This window comes from Panthera tigris, chromosome E3, assembly GCF_018350195.1.
Source record: "Panthera tigris isolate Pti1 chromosome E3, P.tigris_Pti1_mat1.1, whole genome shotgun sequence".
Classification (NCBI taxonomy): domain Eukaryota; kingdom Metazoa; phylum Chordata; class Mammalia; order Carnivora; family Felidae; genus Panthera; species Panthera tigris.
Genome location: NC_056675.1, coordinates 7,816,564 through 7,837,453, shown reverse-complemented (window position 1 = coordinate 7,837,453; position 20,890 = coordinate 7,816,564). Strand labels below are relative to the sequence as shown.

Here is a 20,890-nt window from a genome sequence, read left to right as displayed (position 1 = left end):
GAACTGTCAGCGCAGAGCCCGATTTGGGGCTTGAACTCATGAACATGAGATCATAACCTGAGCCGAAGTTGGACACTTGACGGACTGAGCTACCCAGGCGCCCCTCAACTGGGTATTTTCTTATCTGAGTTCTCTTCCCTATAGCTGAGGGGGCCTGGTTCTCAGGGGTCAGAAATACAGGGTTCGAATCTGCAGTGAGCTGCACCCCTCTGTCTCATCAGCCCTCACTACCCCCTGCCTCATTTCTCTGTGCATCTGTGTGGGTCTCTCTTTACCATTCAGGCCATCCACCCCCCACCCCATCAGGGGTCCCAACCAAATAAGACAATTCAAGCAATCAAGGGCACAAGGAGGTTGAGCACAGAGCCCAGGAAGAGATAGAGACATAACTTTTGGAGGAAAGAATTTGAGTGTGTAGTGAGAACCAGGGAAAGGTGTGTGTGTTCCGAGCAAGGAGGTGGGTGTTTAACCTGGAGGAGAAGCTGAGTGAGAGAAGGGAGATATGGCTTGGATCAAGGAGGGAGGAGGGGATTCCTGGCCCTGGCCTGGTCTGCCTGGCTCCAGCCAAGCCGGCTGTTTCCTGCCCTCCGTGACCCCCCACCCCGGAGCAGGACCCAGGCAGGGCCATGAGGAAGGGCAGGGGTGTGGGGAGCACACTTGTGGCCGGAAGATAAGTGCACTGGGACAAGAGGTCACTGCAGGCCTAGCTGTCCTCTTGGGGGGGTTAGAAGCGCTTGGCAGTCTCCTCACCCCCCCTCCATCCACCTCCCTCCCCAAAGTCCTGGGCAGCAAGGAGTGTTCCTTCACTCTCTCGGCTCCTCAGCAACTCCAGACTCTGTCTCCCTTAAATTTCTGAGTTAAACCCTTTTCTTCCAGCTCTTCACTGGCGGACTCCTGCAGCGCCCCCCCTCCAAAGGTGACCTGACTTATAAGGGGGTTGGTGGGAGGAGCACTGTTTTCCTGGACCCTCCCCTCTAACTGATGGGATGGGGGTGGGGAGGCGGCAAAGAGAGGAAGGGCCTTCCCAGCCATCCCAAGGGCCCCCAGGAGCCAGACAGGAAACAGCCTCTGGAAAGACAGCAGCAGCCCCGGCCCAGCCCCAGGGGTCAGGGCTGCGGGCGGCAATGAGCTCTCCCCAACGCGACAGTGAGAGTGAAGGTGGTGATTTGGGAATCCATCCAGACTCTTTACTCTCGGTCCCACCTACCTTTTATTTACTCCTGCTTCCTTTTTTTCTATACTCCTCCCCATCTCAACCCAGTTGCCCCACTTCGCTAGGTTGCGCGCACAGCAGGTCCCCATACCTAATGTTTGTTGAGTGATTGTGTGAACGTTCGCTCCAGGGTCATCTAAGCAGCGATCGCTGTCTCGGGAGCCCAATGCGCCACCCTCCATCCTCAGAAACTTCCCCCAAACATGGTCCCCTGCGCCAACTATGGAGTAGTGGGCGCATCCAGGAGTAGAATCCAAAGTCCGCAAGAAGGTTGGAGCGGGCTTCGAGTGAGTAGTGCACTTTTCCACGCACGTCCGGGCGGCCCTCCGTGCTGCTGCTGGGTGTGTTTCTCCGCTGCCTGCCGTGTGCTGGGTTCGGACCTGCCCCGGGGGTCCCCGGGCCCCGGCCCCGACACGCGCGGTCCGCGTCAGGGCGCACGGCCACCGCGCACGTCTGGGCGGTCCCCGGGCTCCGCGCCCGCCGCCCCTCCCCCTTCTCCAAACTTTCTCCCAACTTCCCGACCTGCTCCGCTCGGCGTCCCGCTCTGCTTCCCTCATGAATTATTCAGCAGTGCGCTCTCCAATCAGCGCGCCCCGGCCCCCACGCCGAGCCCGGACTCGGGGAGGGGGGAGCTCCCCCGCCCCCCGCGCGCCCCTCCCTCCCCGGCCAGGCGCCGCCCGGCCCAGTCCCAACCCGGCCCAGCCCCGGCCCGCCCGGCCCCGCGCCGCAGTCTCCCTCCCTCCCGCTCTGTCCCCGCTCCGCTCCCACCCTCCCGGCCGGCTCGGAGCGCACCCGGCCCGGCGCGCGAGCAGCACCACTCCAGGGAGGGGGGGAGACCGCGAGCGGCCGGCCCACCCCCAGCCAGCCGGGGCGGGACCCCGAGGCCCCGGAGGGACCCCGACTCTAGCCACGTCTCGCTCTGCGCCCGCCCGGCGCAGCCAGTGCGAGGACGCCCCCCGCCCGCCCGCGCGCGCGGCGGGGACGCGGGGCCACACCTGGACGCCACCGCCGGGTGCCCGTGCCGAGCGCGCCCGCATGGGCCCGCGCTGAGGGCCCCGACCGAGGGTCCCGGGAGGGGAGTCGGTGTCTGCCGTCTCGAGAGGGGGGGTCCGACCTGGGGGGGCTAGTGCCCCCCAAACTCGGATCGGATCCAACCCGAGAAAGGCGGCGCCATGGAGCTCCGGGCTCTGCTTTGCTGGGCTTCGCTCGTCGCGGCTTTAGAAGGTGAGTTTCCCAGGGGGCACCCCGGCACTCCAGGGGCCCCCAAAGTTGGGCCTCGGAGTGAGGGAGCCGGCCTCGGTCTGCCCCTACCCCGGCACCCCAACCCTGAGCACTTCGGACCAATAGTGCTAGACCGGGCGGGGGGCGGGGAGGAGGCGGCCCAGCGGGGAGTGGAGTTTTCTTTTGTTTGGGAAAGAGAAGGAGTGGAGCTCCGTCCCGGGACTTGCCCCTGCCCCAGCTTCCCAAATTCTTAACCCTGATTCCGTACGTCCTTGGCAGCCTTTCCTTTTCTCCCTCCTCCAACCTTCAAACTGTCTCCAAAGCTTCTGTCCCTCTTCCCACCTCTGCCAAACATGAGGAAACGTTTCTGGAGGAACAACTGTAGACCAGGCAGAATGCTAGGCCAGAAAACTGCCCCCACCCCCATTCCTCATCGTTCACACCTTGATCCTGCAGTTCCCCTGGCCTCTGGCAGCTGGGCCACCTTCTAAACTCACCCTCCAAACGCCCAAATCTGTCTCGAAGCCACTGCCTCTGCTGCCGTGAGGCCCCCTCCCTGGTTTCCCCAGGCTGCACCTCAGCCCTTTAAATGCCGTCTAGACCCCAGACCTGCACTAGTCCTGCCTAGGCCCCCTTCTCCAACCCCACAGGCCAGCAGAAACTGACCTTCACAGCCCCTGGGTCACCTGAACTTAGCCTAATGGCTACCAATCTCTCTAGATTTCTGATTTTTCTGTGTTCCTCCCAGATGTTTCTTCATCCAGGAGTCTTTTCCCTCGCTTCATCTCCTAGAGGGGGAGCAGAGCCCAGAGCCCTATAAACCCTCCTCCTACAGCCCTAATCTCCTTTCAATGAGCTGCCTCCTTCCCCCCCTTCACTGCCTGGAATCAAAGGGGTCTCTGGTGGGGGGGGGGTCACGGGGGGGGGGCTGCTGAGGAGGAGGAATCAAAGGCAGTTGGAAACCCCTCTCCCCCAGGCTGGGCAGTGCTGCTCTGGGCTGGGGATCAAAGGCTGGGGAGGGGGAGAGGGAACCCTTGCCCGGCTCTGAGAAAGAAGGGGAAATAACTGAGTGAGGGAAAGGAAGACAAAGTGGGGAGATACGCCCCAGGGCAAAGCATGGCGAGAGGGAAGGAAAGAGGCAAAGGAGGAAGGGGGAATGTTTTCATGCTGCTAAGTAAGTGCCTTCCCAGCCCGAGGCCTGCGCTAAATTTTCACCTTAAATTTTCACCTTCACAACAGCCCTGCTGTGGGAGGGATTGTTGCCCCCATTTTACAGATGAGGAGACTGAGGCTTAGAAGAGTGAGATAACCTGCCCAGGGCCACGTGCCCCAGTGAACGTGAAAGGCTGGAGACGGAAAACTTAGGGGAGTATAGTGACAGAAATGGAGGTGGACAGAGGGTGGAGGAGAGAGGTGAGAGGCAAGAGAATTGACAGATTGAGGCAGGCCCTCTGAGCCTGAGATAGGAGGAGAGAAAGTGAGTCTCTCAGAGCGCTGAGGACAGCCCTGAAACAGACAGTGTGTAAATTGGAGACAGGAAAACACTATCCAGGCTGGAACAATGGAGGGTGGAGACGGCAGCCTCTATCCACCCCCTTCCCAGAACCCGGGCATCCTGTCCCCAGCGTGCCGGGTTGGCTCCTGCCACCCCCGGGGGCCCGGGCCTCACCTCGGGTTGGCTGGGGTCCCGCCTGACCCCTTGCCCTCCGTGGACATCACTTGGCCCCTGGGAGGAGGCTGCCCCACCCACCCACCTTCCCTTCTCCCCTGCAGCCCCCACAGGGGCAGAGGGAGGCAGGCGGGTGAGTAGGGGGAACCTGGTCCCAGGTGTGCTGCTGGCTCCCCTGGGGGCCTCCCACATGGCACTAGCCTCCCAGGGGATTCCCCTACCCTCCCTCTACCCTCCACTGCCAGGGGCTCTGATGTTTCTCCTAATCCCCCCTTTCCGCCAGAGCCCCACCCCTCCCCCGATGCCCCTCCCCAGAGACCAGAGCAGAGCGGAGCCAGGTGTGTTCACCCCTCCATACACACACCCCTAAAATCTCCTCCCCTTTTCCTTCCCGTAACCAAATCCAGATGTGAGGCCTCTGCAGGCAGGGGCCAGGGCGGGAACCCAAGCGTCCTGGCCTCCAGCACTTCCTCCTCTGACAGCAGCGAGCTCTTGAGGTGGGGGCAGGGGGTGGTGGTGGCAGGGCTGGGCCTGGGCAGCTGAGTACCACCTTCAGGGATCTAAAGGACTGGAGTGTTTGGTCCCAAAAGGAGGTGGGAGCCTGGAGCAGGAATGGGGTTGCAGGGAGGGAGGCAGTGACTTTGGATTTGAGGAAGGGACTGAGTGGAGGTGAGGCAGGCCCTGTAGGGAGGGGTATCCCCCTGCCTGCGGTTCTCCTCCCTCAGGTCATGCCAGGTCGGGGTTCTAGTTTAACCCTGTCTGAGCTGTTTGGCCTTCTTCCCCTTTCCTCAGGGCAGAGCGGTTCTCGGAAGCCTAGATCAGGGAATCCGGAGGGGGGCAGCCCGGTGCCTGCCAGCTGTGAGGGGTGGAGTTGGCACTCCAATAAAGAGATGAGAAACAGGGTGGCAGAGGACAGGACTTGCTCCCCTCTTCATCTCTCGGCTCAGTCAGCCCCAATGCCACCAGCTTGGAGCTCAGAGGACCCACCTGCCTCAGTCAGTTCCCAGGGATCTGGTCTCCCTGGTGTCTCCCCCAGTGCTGACTGTCTCTGTCTGTCTGTCTGTCTGTCTGTCTGTCTGTCTGTCTGTCTTAGAGACCCTGCTGAACACGAAACTGGAAACTGCAGACCTGAAGTGGGTCACGTTCCCTCAGGTGGAGGGGCAGGTAGGAGGCAGGCCCAGGAGCTGGGGCTTGGAGGGACGCCGAAGGAGGAGGGACAAGAGGTACCTGTGCTGGCCTGCTTCCCATGCCGCCAGCCCCCAGATCACAGCAGCCTGAGCCCCTCCTTGCTTTATCACAGACACCCCCAAGCAGCCCCCAAGCTGATTCCCCCCACTCTCCCCACAGTGGGAGGAGCTGAGCGGCCTGGATGAAGAGCAGCACAGCGTTCGGACCTACGAGGTGTGCGATGTGCAGCGGGCCCCGGGCCTGGCCCACTGGCTGCGCACCGGCTGGGTCCCGCGCCGGGGAGCTGTCCACGTGTATGCCACGCTTCGCTTCACCATGCTCGAGTGCCTGTCCCTGACCCGGGCCGGGCGCTCCTGCAAGGAGACCTTCACTGTCTTCTACTTCGAGAGCGATGCTGACACGGCCACAGCCTTCACGCCAGCCTGGATGGAGAACCCCTACATCAAGGTACCCGGGCGCCCGGGACCCAGCCGCCGGCCAGTGTGGGACTGCGGCAGGCCCGTTGTGGTCCAGGGGCAATGGCTGAGCTTCCGAGGCCCTGGGGGGTTGCGGGGGCGCTGGGGCCTGGAAGCAGGATGCCGAAGCCTGGAGAGGGAAGAAGGTGATTGGCTGGGTGGAGCAGTCACGTGTAGTTGAGCTGCCCCCAGGACCCCCGGGGCGGGGGGGGGGGTCGTCTAGACCACCTCTGCCACTTCCCACCTTCTCCCAGTACACCTTGCCCTTCAGAGACTCCTTTCTGTGCCTTCCATCCGATTCCTACTTGCCCTGCAAGCTTCAACTCCCCCGGGACGCCTTTGCCCTGGGGTCTCCCGCCAGCTACACATCTCATCATGCTTTTAACTTCTCTGTTTCCTTTGTTCCTGTTTCCTCAGCTCCAAGTCCAGGGGCCTGTCGTAGAGCAGGTGTTGATAAATGTCTGTAGGGTGAATGAGTGAAGAGAAAGGGGGTGCAGGACAGAGGCTGGACACATCATAGGAGCTCAGCAAGCATTAATGGGTAATGTTGGGGCCTGCAGGCAAGTGGAGAGAAGGCTCTGGAACAGGAACGGAGGTGGTCAGGGAGAGGGTGAGCTGGGAAGAAGAAAATAGTCCCCCAGGCCCTCGGGGAGTGGAGGACAGTTGGCAATGAGTCTCTCCCTGCTCCTGGCAGGTGGACACAGTGGCTGCTGAGCACCTGACCCGGAAGCGCCCTGGGGCCGAGGCAACGGGGAAGGTGAACGTGAAGACGCTGCGTCTGGGCCCACTCACCAAGGCTGGCTTCTATCTGGCCTTCCAGGACCAGGGTGCCTGCATGGCCCTGCTGTCCCTGCACCTCTTCTACAAGAAGTGCGCCCAGCTGACCGTGAACCTCACCCGCTTCCCGGAGACTGTGCCTCGGGAGCTTGTGGTGCCCGTGGCGGGGAGCTGTGTGGCTGACGCCGTCCCCACCCCCGGCCCCAGCCCCAGCCTCTATTGCCGGGAGGATGGCCAGTGGGCCGAGCAGCCGGTTACGGGCTGCAGCTGTGCCCCAGGGTTCGAGGCCGCCGAGGGGAATACCAAGTGCCGAGGTGAGGCCCAGCGTCTTCTCCGTAAAGCTTGCCCACCCGTGCAGCTCGCCCATACCCCGCTCTTGGACCCACTCCAATTTCCATTTTGAACATTTCTCTGTTCTCAAGGGCACTCACAGGGCCTGTTTACAGAGCCCCCAGCATAGTTCTGAGGTCTTTCACACCCTTTCTCCTAACTATGTCCCCAATGCTTTTCTGGATGAGGGATGAGGGACGCAGGGCTGACTGCAGGACGAGGGTACCTTGTTGGGCTCTGAGGACAAAGGCATCGTGGTCTCTGTTTCTTGTTCATTATGGTTTCCTCCAATTTACTGAGACTGAATTCTCACTCAGCTATTTTTCTCTAGCGTGTGCGTGCAAAACTCAGGTTTTGTAGATTGAACTTAAGGAATCTGGGAACTTCTGTGGAAAAGAAAATGACCTTACTGTCACTCACCTCCACCTGCAGTTGGCCTCTGATAGTGACAGGGCCCAGCAGTCACAGCAGGACCTGAGGCTTGCACACCTTTCGAATCACAGCTATTTTCCCAGCCCGTTCCAGAAGATTCAGGAATGTCCTAGCTGCATTTTTTTGCCCATCAGGGCTTCAGTATTACAGTGGCCATCGGGCCTGCCACTCTACCTTGTAAATAAAGAAAACACGTTCATTCCTGTGGCACAAACTTGTTTTTCTCATGTTTTGATCATCGTATTTCAGTTTACTTGGTCTCTGTTGTGACCCGGTGTATTTAGTGGTGTGCATTTAAAAACATAATTCTGAGCAGGGGTCTGTGGTTTTACCAGACTGCCAGAGGGTATTTGTAGGGGGTGTCGAGGTTAACAAAGGTCAGAAACCCTGATCTGGAGGGAGGGTCTCCTTCTCCTCTTAGAGGCGAAGTTTCTGAGCTCTTCCCTTGCTGCTCCCTGTGTGCCCTCCACGCAACTTTAAGAGCAGCTGAATGTTTCTGATGAACGCTGTCTCTCTCTCAGCCTGTGCCCAAGGCACCTTCAAGCCCTTATCTGGGGAGGGGTCCTGCCAGTCGTGTCCAGCCAACAGCCACTCCAACACCATCGGCTCGCCCGTCTGCCAGTGCCGCGTTGGGTACTTCCGGGCCCTCACAGACTCCCGGGGTGCGCCCTGTACCAGTAAGTGACCAGTGACCCCTGGGGCGGCGGGTGGACACCCACCCCAGCTCCCAGCCTCTCCGGCCTTCCTCCTCTTGGCCCTGGCCTGCTGGTGCCCAGCCAAGACAAGAAGTCACGAGGCTGCCTGCGTGCCCCACTGCCCCTCTGTGCTGAGCGGGTCAGCCTGACTCCCTGGTGTCCCACAGCGCCGCCCTCTGCTCCGAGAAGTGTGGTTCCCCGGCTGAATGGCTCCTCCCTGCGCCTGGAGTGGAGCGCCCCCCTCGAGTCCGGGGGCCGAGATGACCTCACGTATGCGCTGCGCTGCCGGGAGTGCCGCCCTGGGGGGTCCTGCACACCCTGCGGAGGAGACCTGACCTTCGACCCTGGCCCCCGGGACCTTGTGGAGCCCTGGGTGGCGATTCGTGGGCTGCGTCCTGACTTCACCTATACGTTCGAGGTCACCGCCTCGAATGGGGTGTCCTCCTTAGCCACCGGACCTGTCCCGTTTGAGGCTGTGAATGTCACCACTGACCGTGAGGGTGAGACTGCGAGCCGGCTGGAAGGGACGCAGCTGGCCCCAAGGCCTGAAGGGCAAAAGTCGGTGGTGGGGCAGTGAGGCCGCCGGGAAGCGTGGAAAGTCAGGGCTTGCAGGGCAAGAGGCAGACACAGCGAGTGAAAAACGGTGCCGAGGCAGGCAGGCCTTCAGGACGGGGCAGAGTCAGAGGCAACTCCTGGAACAGCTGGAGGACCGACACAGGTGTAGCCAGCGGAGGCAGAGTTGGAAAGACGGGGAACAGACCTGTCAAGAGCAAATACCCTACCCTGTCCTCTCCCTCACAGTACCGCCCCCAGTGTCCGACATCCGGGTGACGAGGTCATCACCCAGCAGCTTGAGCCTGGCCTGGGCTGTTCCCCGGGCACCCAGCGGAGCCGTGCTGGACTACGAGGTCAAGTACCACGAGAAGGTGAGAGCAGGACCTGCCCCTGGGGGTTTGGGGTGGGCAGGGGGACGTGTTTGGGGACTGGGACACCTCAATTCCAGGCATCCAATAGCCATTTGAATTCTAGCTCTGCTGAGTACTAGCTGTGTGACCTTGGGCCAGCCCCTTGGCCTCTCTGAGTTTAATAACCCCATTGTAAGTCAGTTACAGGTCCCAACCCCACAGAATGGCTGCAAGGATTAAATGCTATGATAAAAACCAAACACCCAGCACAGTGGATACATAAATGAGCTCTGAGGCCCCTCTTGCTGCACAGGGGAACCAAGATGCAATGATGGGGGAGGCTCAGGGCAGGGAGGGAGAGGTGGGAAGAGCAATGGAAACACGGCGGGGGGCGGGAGGGGTGCCTGGTTTACAGCCAGCCCCTCCTCCTCTCGGACAGGGCACAGAGGGCCCCAGCAGCGTGCGGTTCCTGAAGACGTCTGAAAACCGGGCAGAGCTGCGGGGACTGAAACGGGGAGCCAGCTACCTGGTCCAGGTGCGGGCGCGCTCCGAGGCCGGCTACGGGCCCTTCGGCCAGGAGCACCACAGCCAAACACAGCTGGACGGTGAGCCTGGGGAGCAGGGCATGGGCGGGCCTTGCCCGTGCCCTCGGAGGACCCCCAAAGTCACGTTCCCACACTCCTCTTTCAACCACAAGGCGTTTTGGCCTAGTGAGGAGAGCATAGGCTGCAGAAACCAAAACGTATAGCTGGGAGGGGAGACCTGCTCAGTGGCTTTCCGGCTGTGTGACTTTCGGCAGAAGCCTGACCCTTCCTTAAGTCCCACCTCTCTCCTCTCCCCAAAGTGGAAATATCCCGAGACCTCTCTCACAGGGCTCCAAGGATTAACTGAGGTGACACCTGTTCATTTTTATTTATTCATTTTTATTATTTTATTTATTTTATTTTATTATTCATTTTATTATTATTATTTTATTTATTCATTTGTTTATTTTGAGAAAGAGAGTGAGCACATGAGCAAGGGAGGGGCAGAGAGAGAATCCCAATCAGGCTCCCGCTGTCAGCACAGGGCCCTATGCCGGGCTCAAACTCCCAAACCATGAGATCATGACCTGAGCCAAAATCAAGAGTCGGACACTTAACCGACTGAGCCACCCAGGCACCCCATACCTATTCATTTTAATATGCTTGGCCCCGGGGGGCCCCTGGGTGACATTTGAGCATCTGACTTCGGCTCAGGTCGTGATCTCACGGTTCATGGGTTCGAGCCCTGCTTCGGGCTCTGTGCTGAACGCTTGCTCAGAGCCTGGAGTTTGCTTCGGATTCTGTGTCTCCCTCTCTCTCTGCCCCTCCCCCGCTCGAGGTCTGTCTCACTCTGTCTCTCAAAAATAAATAAATGTAAAGAAAAAATTTAATATGCTTGGCCCGGTAGCTTTCTGATCCTTTTCATTTGACAGTTTAGTTGAGCTGGGACTCACATGCCATACAATTCACCCATTTAGAGTGTACAATTCGGTGGCTTTTAGTATATTCAGTGTTGTGTGACCATCACAATTAATTTTAGAACCTTTCAGCATCCAAAGAGAGATACTATAGCCCTTTAGCCACCCCCAGCCCCTGGCGAACACTAATTTACTTTCTGTCCCTGTGGATTTACTTATTCTGGACATTTCATACAAACAGGAACCGTGCATTCTGTGGCCTTTGGAGACTGGCTTCATCCTTCACTCAGGACAATGTTTTCTTTTTTTTCTTTTTTTCAAGTTTATTTTGGGAGAGAGAAGGGGGGGGTGTGGAGAGAGGGGGAGAGAGAATCACAAGCAGGCTCCACGCTGGAGCCTGCCGTGGAGCTCGATCCCATGACCCTGAGATCATGGGTCTCCCTAAGCCAAAATCAGGAGTCAGATGCTCAACCGACTGAGCCCTTCAACCACCTAGGCACCTCTAGGAGAGTGTTTTCGAGATTCACCTATATTATAGCGTGTATCAGTGCTGTTTATGGCTGAGAAATATTCCATTGTATGGCTACAGCATGTTTTATATATCCGTTCATCTGTTGATGGACATCTGGGTTACTTCCACTTTTTTGGCTACAAACCTTTTCATTTTTAGCCCTTGGGGACCTTCTGTGATCACCAGTATCTGTAACTGAACAAAATCAAACTGCTCTTGCCGCAACTAGGTCTGGAAACTTCCTCCCTTGCCCTGAGGGACTTGGGAGGGGCCCCCACCTGTGGAAAGCAGTCCGAAAACCACTGTGCTTCCCGGACCCTGCGTCTCCTCCGCCTTCCCCGTACCCCCCACCCTGCTGGGGGCCTGTTCGCAAGGGAACACAGCTCGTGCCTTGCGGCTGGTGTGGGGTCCCCAGGGGCCGTCGGCTTCTCTTGATCACCAGTTTTTCTCCCCCAGAGAATGAGAGCTGGCGGGAGCAGCTGGCCCTGATCGCAGGCACGGCGGTCGTGGGTGTGGTGCTGGTCTTGGTGGTCATCGTCATCGCCGTCCTGTGCCTCAGGTGAGGGCTCTGGGCACCTGGAGGCCCTTGGGAAGGCCCGTGTAGCTGTCCACCTGCCCGCTCGCTCCAGGCAAACCTCCCTCAATGCCCCAGGATACTTGTTTTCTCTTGGAAGCTTCTCTCATCCCCGCTCCTCCTCCCCCCGGTCCTGTCCCTTTGGGAACGCACAGATGTGGGATTCAGTTTACCTTTTCTTTCCCATTGGCCACAGGAAGCAGAGCAGCGGGAGAGAAGCTGAATACTCAGACAAACACGGACAGTATCTCATCGGGCACGGTGGGTAGGCGTGTCCTGAAAGAAGCAGGACTGGGGGCAGAGCTGTGAGCCGAGAACCCAGGCATCTGAGTGCATGGGAAGCTGCCTCTCGGTTAACGGGGCCTGTGTGATCCCTCAGGTACTAAGGTCTACATTGACCCCTTCACTTACGAAGACCCTAATGAGGCTGTAAGAGAGTTTGCAAAAGAGATCGATGTCTCCTATGTCAAGATTGAGGAGGTGATTGGCGCAGGTGAGAGGAAGGCTGGGCGCCTGGGGGAGGAAAAGGAGGGCCAGATGGTGGGCAGAGGAGGGCTGACCCTCAGCGTCCTTCCTGAAGGCGAGTTTGGCGAGGTGTGTCGGGGGCGGCTCAAGGCCCCTGGGAAGAAAGAGAGCTGTGTGGCCATCAAGACCCTGAAAGGGGGCTACACGGAGAGGCAGCGGCGGGAGTTCCTAAGTGAGGCCTCCATCATGGGCCAGTTCGAGCACCCCAACATCATCCGCCTGGAGGGCGTGGTCACCAACAGCGTGCCCGTCATGATCCTCACCGAGTTCATGGAGAATGGCGCCCTGGACTCCTTCCTGCGGGTGAGCCTTCTGCCCCCAGCCTCCCGCACCCCCCTCACTCCCCCAGCACAGCCAAAGAGCTCAGAACCAAGGTAGATCGTGGGGCACGATCGTGGGGCATCACACCTCCTCTGCCCTTTGTTCTTCCTTCGGGACAGCTTGAATTCCTGGGACTGGCTTTTCCTTTGGCCGTGAGTGTCAATGGCCTCTCGGTGGGGCGAGCTGACCCTAAGATTTGGAAGGATGGTCATTTGTCCTTTTGACAAATATTTCCTGAGTGCCACCTGGCACATCAGCCACTGTCCTAGGTCCTGGGAATAAAGCCATGAACATCTCTGCCCTTGACAGTATAATCGAGGAGACTGGAAATTAACAAGTAAACAAATAAGCTTTTGGAATACAGATATTTTGGGGGCGCCAGGGTGGCTCAGTCGGTTGAGCGTCCGATTCTTGATTTGTAGCTGAGGTCACGATCCCAGGGTTGTGGGATCAAGCCCCGAGTGGGGTTCTGTGGATGGAGCCTGCTTAAGATTCTCTCTCCCTTTGTCCCTCTCCCTTCCCACTTTCTGTCACTCTAAAAAAAAAAAAAAAAAAAAAAAAAATTTAAATACAGATAATTTGGAAAAGTGACTTGAGATGATGGGGAAGAGTTTCTTTTAATTTTCATCACTTTAACAGGCTTCACTGGATTTTATTTTATTTTTTAATTTTACATCTTTTTGGGGGGAAAAACGCATTTTCCTACAGAGCAAGATATTGCATTTAACAGAATTATGATGCTTCCTCGGGATCATCCGGTACCCAGTCAATATTCACATTTCCCTAGGTGTCCCCCAGATGTCTCCTTCCTCCTGGTTCCTCCAAACCAGGATCTAGTTCAAGCATTGCACTTAGTGGTTTTGTTTGTTTGTTTTATTGTGTTTTGTTTTTCCTGGTGGTTATTTTTTTGAGCCTCTTCTAAATCCAGGACCGTTCTTTGTTGTGACACACTGACATTCTGAAAAGCTGGGCCTCTTATTCCTTTGAATGTCTCACCTTCTGGATTTATCAGCTTCTTCCCTATGAGGTCATTGTTTCTCCACTTCCTTTAAGAGAAGATAGATTTAATGTTCTGATAAGTTCAAAAGTAAATAGGTGTGGCCAGCCTACATCGGGGGTGCTGTGTACCTTACATGACACCCCATCCAGAGACAGGCTATCTGGCTCTCATCAGGAGAGATGCTGAGGCAGGCCTTGGGGTAGTGTGATGGCGGCCTGACCCTTCCTTGTGGACACAAGCTTCTGTTCCTTGGTACCGTACAAAGGTCTGGTTGCCAAGAGAGGGAGGGAGGGTCTATTTTAGAAGAGATGACATTTGGGGTGCCTGGCTGGCTCAGTCGGTGGAGCATGCGACTCTTGATCTCGAGGTTGTGAGTTCAAGCTCCACGTCGGGTGTAGAGATTACATTTAAAAAAGAAGAAGAAGAAGAGAGGACATTTGGGCTGACATTTGGGTAGATGAGAGAGAGCCAGCCAGGAGCAGATGGAGGAGAAGCACGTGGGCCTCGGGGCCTTAGTAAGGAGTTTGGATTTGATTAGAAGTTCAAGGGGAAGCCTTTGGAGGGATTTCGGCAAGAGAGGTGACTTTAGGAGCTCCCTTTGGTGTGCTGGGGGGCAAGAGCCAAGAGCCAGTGGGGAGACTCGCAATCCTTTTGGGGCACAGCAGTTGCAGCAGGATGGGGAGAAGTGGCTGGATTCGGGACGTGGTTTGGAGGCAGGGCCAGCAGAACCTGCTGATGGATTGTAAGTGGCAGGTGAGGAAGAGAGGAATCGCAGAGAACCCTGGCGTCTGCCCCGAGCATCTGGCCAGCGGCGTTCCTGCAAGCTGAGTTTTGAGGTGTGGCACAGGGGCAGGCTTAGAGGAGGGTTCAGAATTCAGGGTTTGGACTCTGGCCCTGGCCCTGCATGGCTGCCAAGGGTCCCCTGCGTGCTTGCTGAATCCAGAGGATGGGATTTGTCCACTGTAACTGTTTGGCTGATCCGGTGAGAGCAGACTCTGTAAAGGTCAAGGTCAGGCTTTAGGTCTTGGCTTTGGCGCCGTGTTCATTGATCGCACCCAGTTTTTCACTGCTGTCTTGCAGGCTACACACAGCTGGTCCAAGAGGGCTGAGCAAGCTTTCTTTGGGTCAGCACAAGTGCATCTGCACCTGTAGACAGGTAGTTTAGGGCACACCTCAACTGTCGCCACTCTGTTGCCTCCAAATAAAAAGAACATACTAGGGGCGCCTGGGCTGCTCAATCAGTTAAGTATCTGACTCTTGATCTCGGCTCAGGTCTTGATCTCAGGATCCTGAGTTCAAGCCCTGCACTGGGCTCTGTCCTGGGCGCGGAGCCTACTTAAAAATGGGGGGAAAAGAGTTGTGTTAGAAATAAAGAAAAAATTAGGGGCTCCTGGGTGGCTCAGTCGGTTGAGCCTCCAACTTCAGCTCGGGTCATGATCTCACGGCTCATGGGTTCAAGCCCTACGTCGGGCTCTGTGCTGACAGCTCAGAGCCTGGAACTTGGTTCAGATTCTGTGTCTCCCTCTCTCTCTGCCCCTCCCCTGCTCGCACTCTGTCTCTCTCTGTCTCTCAACAATAAATAAATGTTAAAAAAAATTTTTTAATAAAAAAAATAAACATTTGAAGCATTTTTTTAAAAAGTAAAAAACTGAAAAAAAAAAAAAAAAGTACTAGATTAAAAGGATTTGTTGATACTCCCTGGATATAAAGCCCTGCCCTAGGCTAAACAGAAGAAAATGATTTTTTTAGTTTTTTTTTTTAATAATGTTTATGATTTTGAGAGGAAGAGAGAGACAGAGAGAAAGGGAGACACAGAATCTGAAGCAGGCTCCAGGCTCTCAGCTGTCAGCACAGGGCCCAACGTGGGGCTCAAACCCACGAACTGTGAGATCATGACTTGAGCTGGGGTCTGATGCTTAACCGACTAAGCCATCCAGTCGCCCCTAAATCAAAGAAAAGTTAAAAATAATCATATAATCTTGAACATCATGTCAGGTTACTGTAGCGAGAGCTGAGAGAGCTCAGAGTAAGAGAAAAGAGGAGGGCTTACCTGGGAAGGAGGAGGACTTACCTGGGAGGTCAGGGGAAGGAAGGGGGGATGGCAGGTGCGCTGGCCTGATGGTGCCCTCTCCCTCGTCTGGTCTCCAGCTGAACGATGGGCAGTTCACCGTCATCCAGCTGGTGGGCATGTTGCGGGGCATCGCCTCAGGCATGCGGTACCTGGCTGAGATGAGCTACGTCCACCGAGACCTGGCTGCCCGTAACATCCTGGTCAACAGCAACCTTGTCTGCAAGGTTTCCGACTTCGGGCTTTCCCGCTTCCTGGAGGAGAACTCTTCTGACCCCACCTACACGAGCTCTCTGGTGAGGCTGGGGGACCTGCGTATGAACTAGGTTCTCAGGGCCAGGTGGAAAGGTGGGAGGCACTGGCAGCTCCAGTTCAGGGTCAGGATGTAGGCGCAGACCATGGAGGGGGCGGTCAACTTAGGGAACCCAACTTCCGGTGTCCAGGAAAAGAACAGAGTTGAGCTATGTGTCTGGGTCCCAGAAAGAAAGGAGGCCTGGGGGAAGGCAAAGGCAGGGGGCCAAATGCCTGGGTCCTGTGAGTCCCTCAGCTAACCTTTTCCCTCCTCATCTTTAGGGGGGAAAGATTCCCATCAGATGGACAGCCCCCGAGGCCATCGCCTTCCGGAAATTCACATCTGCTAGTGATGCCTGGAGCTACGGAATTGTGATGTGGGAGGTCATGTCATTTGGGGAACGTCCATACTGGGACATGAGCAATCAGGATGTAAGTGTCCCATAGTCCTACCAAGCTTACCTGAAATGTTCTCTCTCCTGGGATATGGGTTGGGGAGTGGGGTCCCCAAAGAGCTAATCGCTGTTGTCCTTGAGGGTGGCACAGAGTAGAGTTGATCTTTGTATCCAAGACTTTGATACAGCACGTCTGGTCACAGAAGGACACAGAGGAGGGCAGGGTTGGGAAGTTACTCATCTAGATCACGGCCCAAGAGCCACTGGGGCTTCAAGCCACAGCCAGCTTCAGCCCCGGCCAGAAGGACCCCCACCCCAAATCTGCCATTCTCAGGGGCTGTGGCACCTCTCCCGGCATCTGCTAAGTCCCCATTTTCTGGGAGTCCTTTGGCACCCCAGTGTTCCCGGGAGATCCTCACCCAGTGCTCCTACCTGTCCTTCCAGGTGATCAATGCCATTGAACAGGACTACCGGCTGCCCCCACCCCCAGACTGCCCCACTTCCCTGCACCAGCTCATGCTGGACTGTTGGCAGAAGGACCGGAACGCACGGCCCCGCTTCCCCCAGGTGGTCAGCGCCCTCGACAAGATGATCCGGAACCCAGCCAGTCTCAAAATCGTGGCCAGGGAGAATGGCGGGTGAGGATCCCAGACAGCGGGCTTCCTTCCCACACTCTGCCACCACCTGAGAGCCCCCCCCCCCCCCCCGCCCTTCCTCCTCAGAAGTATCCGTCCCTCTGGTGGTTTGTGGGATTGTCCCTGCCTGCTTCTCTGAGGCTGGGCTCAGAGTCTCCACCTGATGTAGCCTTGGAGCTCAGCGCGCCCCTCCCCATCCTTGCCTCCCAGGGCCTCGCACCCACTCCTGGATCAGCGGCAGCCTCACTACTCAGCTTTCGGCTCTGTGGGTGAGTGGCTTCGAGCCATCAAGATGGGAAGATACGAAGAAAGTTTCGCAGCCGCTGGCTTTGGCTCCTTCGAACTGGTCAGCCAGATCTCCGCTGAGTAAGTCGTGGCAGAAGTTGGAGGTGGTGGCTAAGGGGTACCTGGGGACCAGAATCACATCCGCAGGTTTAGCAGGGACCTTTGGGGGAGATTCCTGGTGCAAACCCTGTTATCAAGAGTCTCCACCACCACCACCCCCACCAAAACAAGCAGTAACAGCTCTGGGGGCTGAGAGCCTACAGAATCTCCCAGGCCGGCATTGCCCAGCTCACCCCTTTGCGCCACCCCATGGCCCTGCCGCACCATAGGTATCTATCCTTGTGTATCTATCTACATTCCGGGTTCTGCTCTCACATTAACAGTGACAACTCTGGCTGTTTTCCCCACCCATAAAAGGAGAGGGTTGGACTAGGTTTTGGAGATCCTTTCCAGCTTTAATGTTAAATAGTTTTATGGTTCCAACGCCTCTCACTTGCCTCTCACTTTGTTCCCCCAGTCGGCCCCTCTGGCGCTCCACCTTTCTGCCTTCCCATTTCCCTCCCAGGCTCTTTTCTCAGGCCAGGTTTGAATAACACGTGGAAGGAAGAGAAATCTGGAACCAGGAGGTGGGAGGCAGTCTCCCCGCAGGGCAGGTCATGGACCCCCCTGCTCCCTGATTGTTCAGGAGACTCATGCTCTCTATTTCCCACCTCTGCAGTTCTCCCTTATCTCGGGCTCCAGGCCTCAGGATAGGGGCGGGGTGGGGGGGGGCGGGGCAGCTCGTGTTCGCCCCTCCCCCCTTCCTCCCCACCCGCTCTTCCTCTCTCTGAGACCTTTTCTTCTGACTTCTCTTTTTTCCTCTAAAGCAATCTGTGCAGCCCCTTCCCTCAACCTCATTTTGCGCGTTTTTCCCTCTTTCATTCCTCCCCTTCGCTGATTCTCTGCCTTTTCCTAATCCTTGCTGGAGCCCCAACCTGTGGCCCCCACAACCTCCCACCAGCCAGCCCTGCTCAGCTACCTACCCCACCCTCTACTGAGGCTGTGCAGAAGGACTGAGGCCCGGCTCTTAAGTCCTCCGGAAACTGCCGGCAACTATTGGCAACTATTGACGTGCCCCTCCCCTGCTGGCCTTCCTGATTGGCTGACAGTCCTGAGGCAAGACGCGGTGTGTGGAGCTAAGAGAGCCTCCCTGGGAGCCCTATGGCCTCACCTAGCTCTCCCTTCTTCCCCAGGGACCTGCTCCGAATTGGAGTCACTCTGGCGGGACACCAGAAGAAAATCCTGGCCAGTGTCCAGCACATGAAGTCCCAGGCCAAGCCTGGAGCCCCGGGTGGGTCGGGAGCACCAACCCCCCAGTACTGACCTGCACCTGCTTGCCTGGCCCCACTGCTCTGGAGCGGCAGGAACTCCCAGCTGGGGACACCGCTCCCCTTCTTCCTGGGACAGAGTCGGATGGGGACCCAAGAGGCCATCATACCTAGGCCCCACTGGATTGCACTTTGAACCCATGGGGGTGGGGAGCTGGCAATTTGGAGACAGGATTTGAGGATTCTGCCATATGAGAGTAGAAATCACATGTCCCCCCGCCCCCCAGGCGGGGAACCCTATGCCAAGGGTGCGGGAGCCCTTCCCTCGGGATTGGGTGTGACCAGAGGGAAAGGAAGCGCTTATAATCTGCCAACTTCCCAGGGGTGGTTGGGCACGATCCCCACAACCTCCCTCTGATCCCCAGTTAGGGCCCCACGTACCGCCCCCCCCTTCACCTCGAAGGGTCACTGCACTGCCCTGCAGACCAAAGAGAAGAGGGTGACTAGCCTGGGAGCTCGGGAGTGGAGAGCGCCGCATCGTGGCCGGAGGCGGGAAGGGGTGTCGTGGCCCAGTGACAAAATCATTGGACTTGGATGTCCCAACCTTGCTGCTGTCTTCCCCGAACTCAGTTTTCCCTTGTAAATGGTCCTCCCCCATCTGCTGCCTTCATATTGAAGGTTTTTGAGTTTTATTTTTTATTTTGGCCTTACTCCCCCCACCCTTTTTTGTTGTTTTTTGTTGTTGTTTGTTCTTCCACCGTCCTTGTCATAACCTTTTGTGTTGGAGGGGCCCGTTTCATTATTGCCTCCTTTGCCCAGGGTGAAACAGGGCCTCATCGCTGTGTCTGTTTCCGGAACAATGCCTTGGTCACACCACAACTCCCAGACACTTCCCTGCCCCCAAGTACCCCCAAGCTGTGTCCATGAGGGGGTGTGGGAGGGGTGAGGTGGTGGTGGAAACCAGAGACAGACACCGGTGCTTGGAGGGGATCTTAAATTATATTTAAAACAATTTTTTTTTTGTATAAATAAAAGAAACTGGGAAACTGTGCAGTTCTGGGGGTGATTGGGGATGGGGGATGGGCCAGGTTTCCGTGGAGAGTGCGGCCTGGGTATGGAAGAGTGGTCGGAGGTCTGGAGACAGGGCTGTGGGGGGCTGCGGGGGGCTGCAGGCTTGGTTCCCGGGCCCCAGGGTGTGTCTGAGGTGGTGGGGTGGGGGCAGTGGGAGATGAGTCATTGGCAGCTGCTTCTAACGGCTCCAGATGGTTCTGCCAAGAGCCTGGGGCACCTCCGGGGTGGGGCTGCCCCTCCCTCCCCTGTCCTGGTTCCCCAGCCCTGGTAGGGGGCCTCACCCGGGGAGGCCTTGAGCTTGTAGCCCTGCCCCGCAGCCCCCTGAAGGGGTATAGGGGGGCATTGGCTGGGGTGGGGGTCCAGTTAGATGAAGGAGACAGATGTGGGCCAGATGTTGGCAGCTGGGGTTGGTTTAGAGGCAATGGGGGGAAAGTCTGCATGGGCTGTGGGGGGGGGGGCAGAGCTGGAGTGAGGGATGTGGACCCCCCACGGGTACACACACACACACACACACACACACACACACCCTGGGCTGAGTCCTTGGGAAGACAATTCCCCCTTTCAAGATGCTGCCCGGGCAGGTTCTCCCAGGCTCTTCCGAAGGGGAGGGGAAACCACCTGAATGTCTTCCCCCAACTTCCAAACAGGAAGATGGGGATGGGGTCAAACCCCTGCGAGCCCTTGTTGCCCTCTTTTGTTCCTTTGCTCCCAATCTGCCCACCCTCAGGGACACCTGCAGGGGCCAGCCTTGCTACTTCTGCATCTCCGGTGCCCCCTGTTGTGTTGGGGTCTGTGCGGGACCCCAAATCACAGTTTCTGCCCTTCCCTGCCCAGGTGGCCTCAGGTGGCGATCCCATCTGTGATTTCCTACCTGTCCCAGCGTCTTCTAGCATCCCTAATGCTCTGGAATCCTCTGTCCACTCCCTCGATGACCCATCACTCCTGTTTTGTACACTCAAGAGGTATGGGAGGGACTCCATCCTGCTAAGGATGGAGGGCGCGTGGGTCCAGAAGGACGTGGTCTATCTGGGAGGATGCCAGCCCAGGCCATCCCTTTCCCCTCCCAACCAGACATCCGGGCTAGATAAGGTGGCCTTAGTTGTTGAGGGGAGGGGCAGAGGTCAAGGGGACAGGGCACAGACGAAAAACAGGCAAAAGGTCAAAGATGCGGTGAAGGGAGTTCGGGTGGGGGCGGGGTGTGCAGCAGGGAACCCCGTGATGCCCGAGCCAAAGCGCAGCCAGCTCACTCGCGGAACCCCCTGAGCACCCCTGCCATGCCCAGCTCGAGTGGGAGCTGCTCCCCCTAGCCAGCCGGGTCAGGGGCCATCCCTCCCTCCCCGGGCCCTTCCCCAACCAGGTGGGATCTCCATTCCTTACACGAGGGTGGCTGCAAGGGTCCTCTCAGAAAATAAGCACAGAGGAAGGGTTCCTTTGTAGAACCCAGTGTCCTGCCTGCTCTGGCATCCCCTGTCCCTTGGGGTCTTACGTCCTGGCCTCCCCACCCCAATTGGCAGCCTTCCTTTCCCTCTTGGCGCCCAAGCAAGATGTTCCAGGCCCCATCCCCAACCAGTGACCTGCCCG

At 57.5% G+C, this 20,890-nt stretch overlaps 1 protein-coding gene and 1 long non-coding RNA gene across 2 annotated transcripts; one reads left to right on the top strand and one right to left on the bottom strand.

Moving 5' to 3' along the window:
* The first annotated feature begins 1,931 nt into the window (after positions 1–1,931).
* Positions 1,932–19,283, top strand: EPHB4 (EPH receptor B4). The gene is made up of 17 exons (XM_042971820.1): positions 1,932–2,437; positions 5,197–5,267; positions 5,451–5,738; positions 6,441–6,837; positions 7,807–7,962; positions 8,148–8,480; positions 8,782–8,906; positions 9,325–9,490; positions 11,294–11,396; positions 11,608–11,672; positions 11,791–11,904; positions 11,992–12,239; positions 15,406–15,621; positions 15,899–16,048; positions 16,456–16,649; positions 16,857–17,012; positions 18,164–19,283. The coding sequence occupies exons 1-17, from the start codon at positions 2,386–2,388 to the stop codon at positions 18,291–18,293; spliced, it is 2,964 nt and encodes a 987-aa protein (XP_042827754.1). The 5' UTR covers positions 1,932–2,385; the 3' UTR covers positions 18,294–19,283.
* LOC122234629 lies at positions 15,564–18,008 on the bottom strand. The gene is made up of 4 exons (XR_006212474.1): positions 17,954–18,008; positions 16,871–17,053; positions 16,079–16,204; positions 15,564–15,636 (listed from the first exon to the last, which is right to left on the bottom strand). It is a non-coding gene; the product is annotated as an uncharacterized LOC122234629 (long non-coding RNA).
* Positions 19,284–20,890: the final 1,607 nt, after the last annotated feature.

Coding starts and splice junctions, on each gene's coding strand:
- EPHB4 (XM_042971820.1), top strand. CDS start 2,386: ATGGAGCTCCGGGCTCTGCTTTGCTGGGCTTCGCTCGTCGCGGCTTTA. Junction 11,397..11,607: donor ATCGCCGTCCTGTGCCTCAG/GTGAGGGCTCTG, acceptor CATTGGCCACAG/GAAGCAGAGCAGCGGGAGAG. Junction 17,013..18,163: donor GTCAGCCAGATCTCCGCTGA/GTAAGTCGTGGC, acceptor CTTCTTCCCCAG/GGACCTGCTCCGAATTGGAG.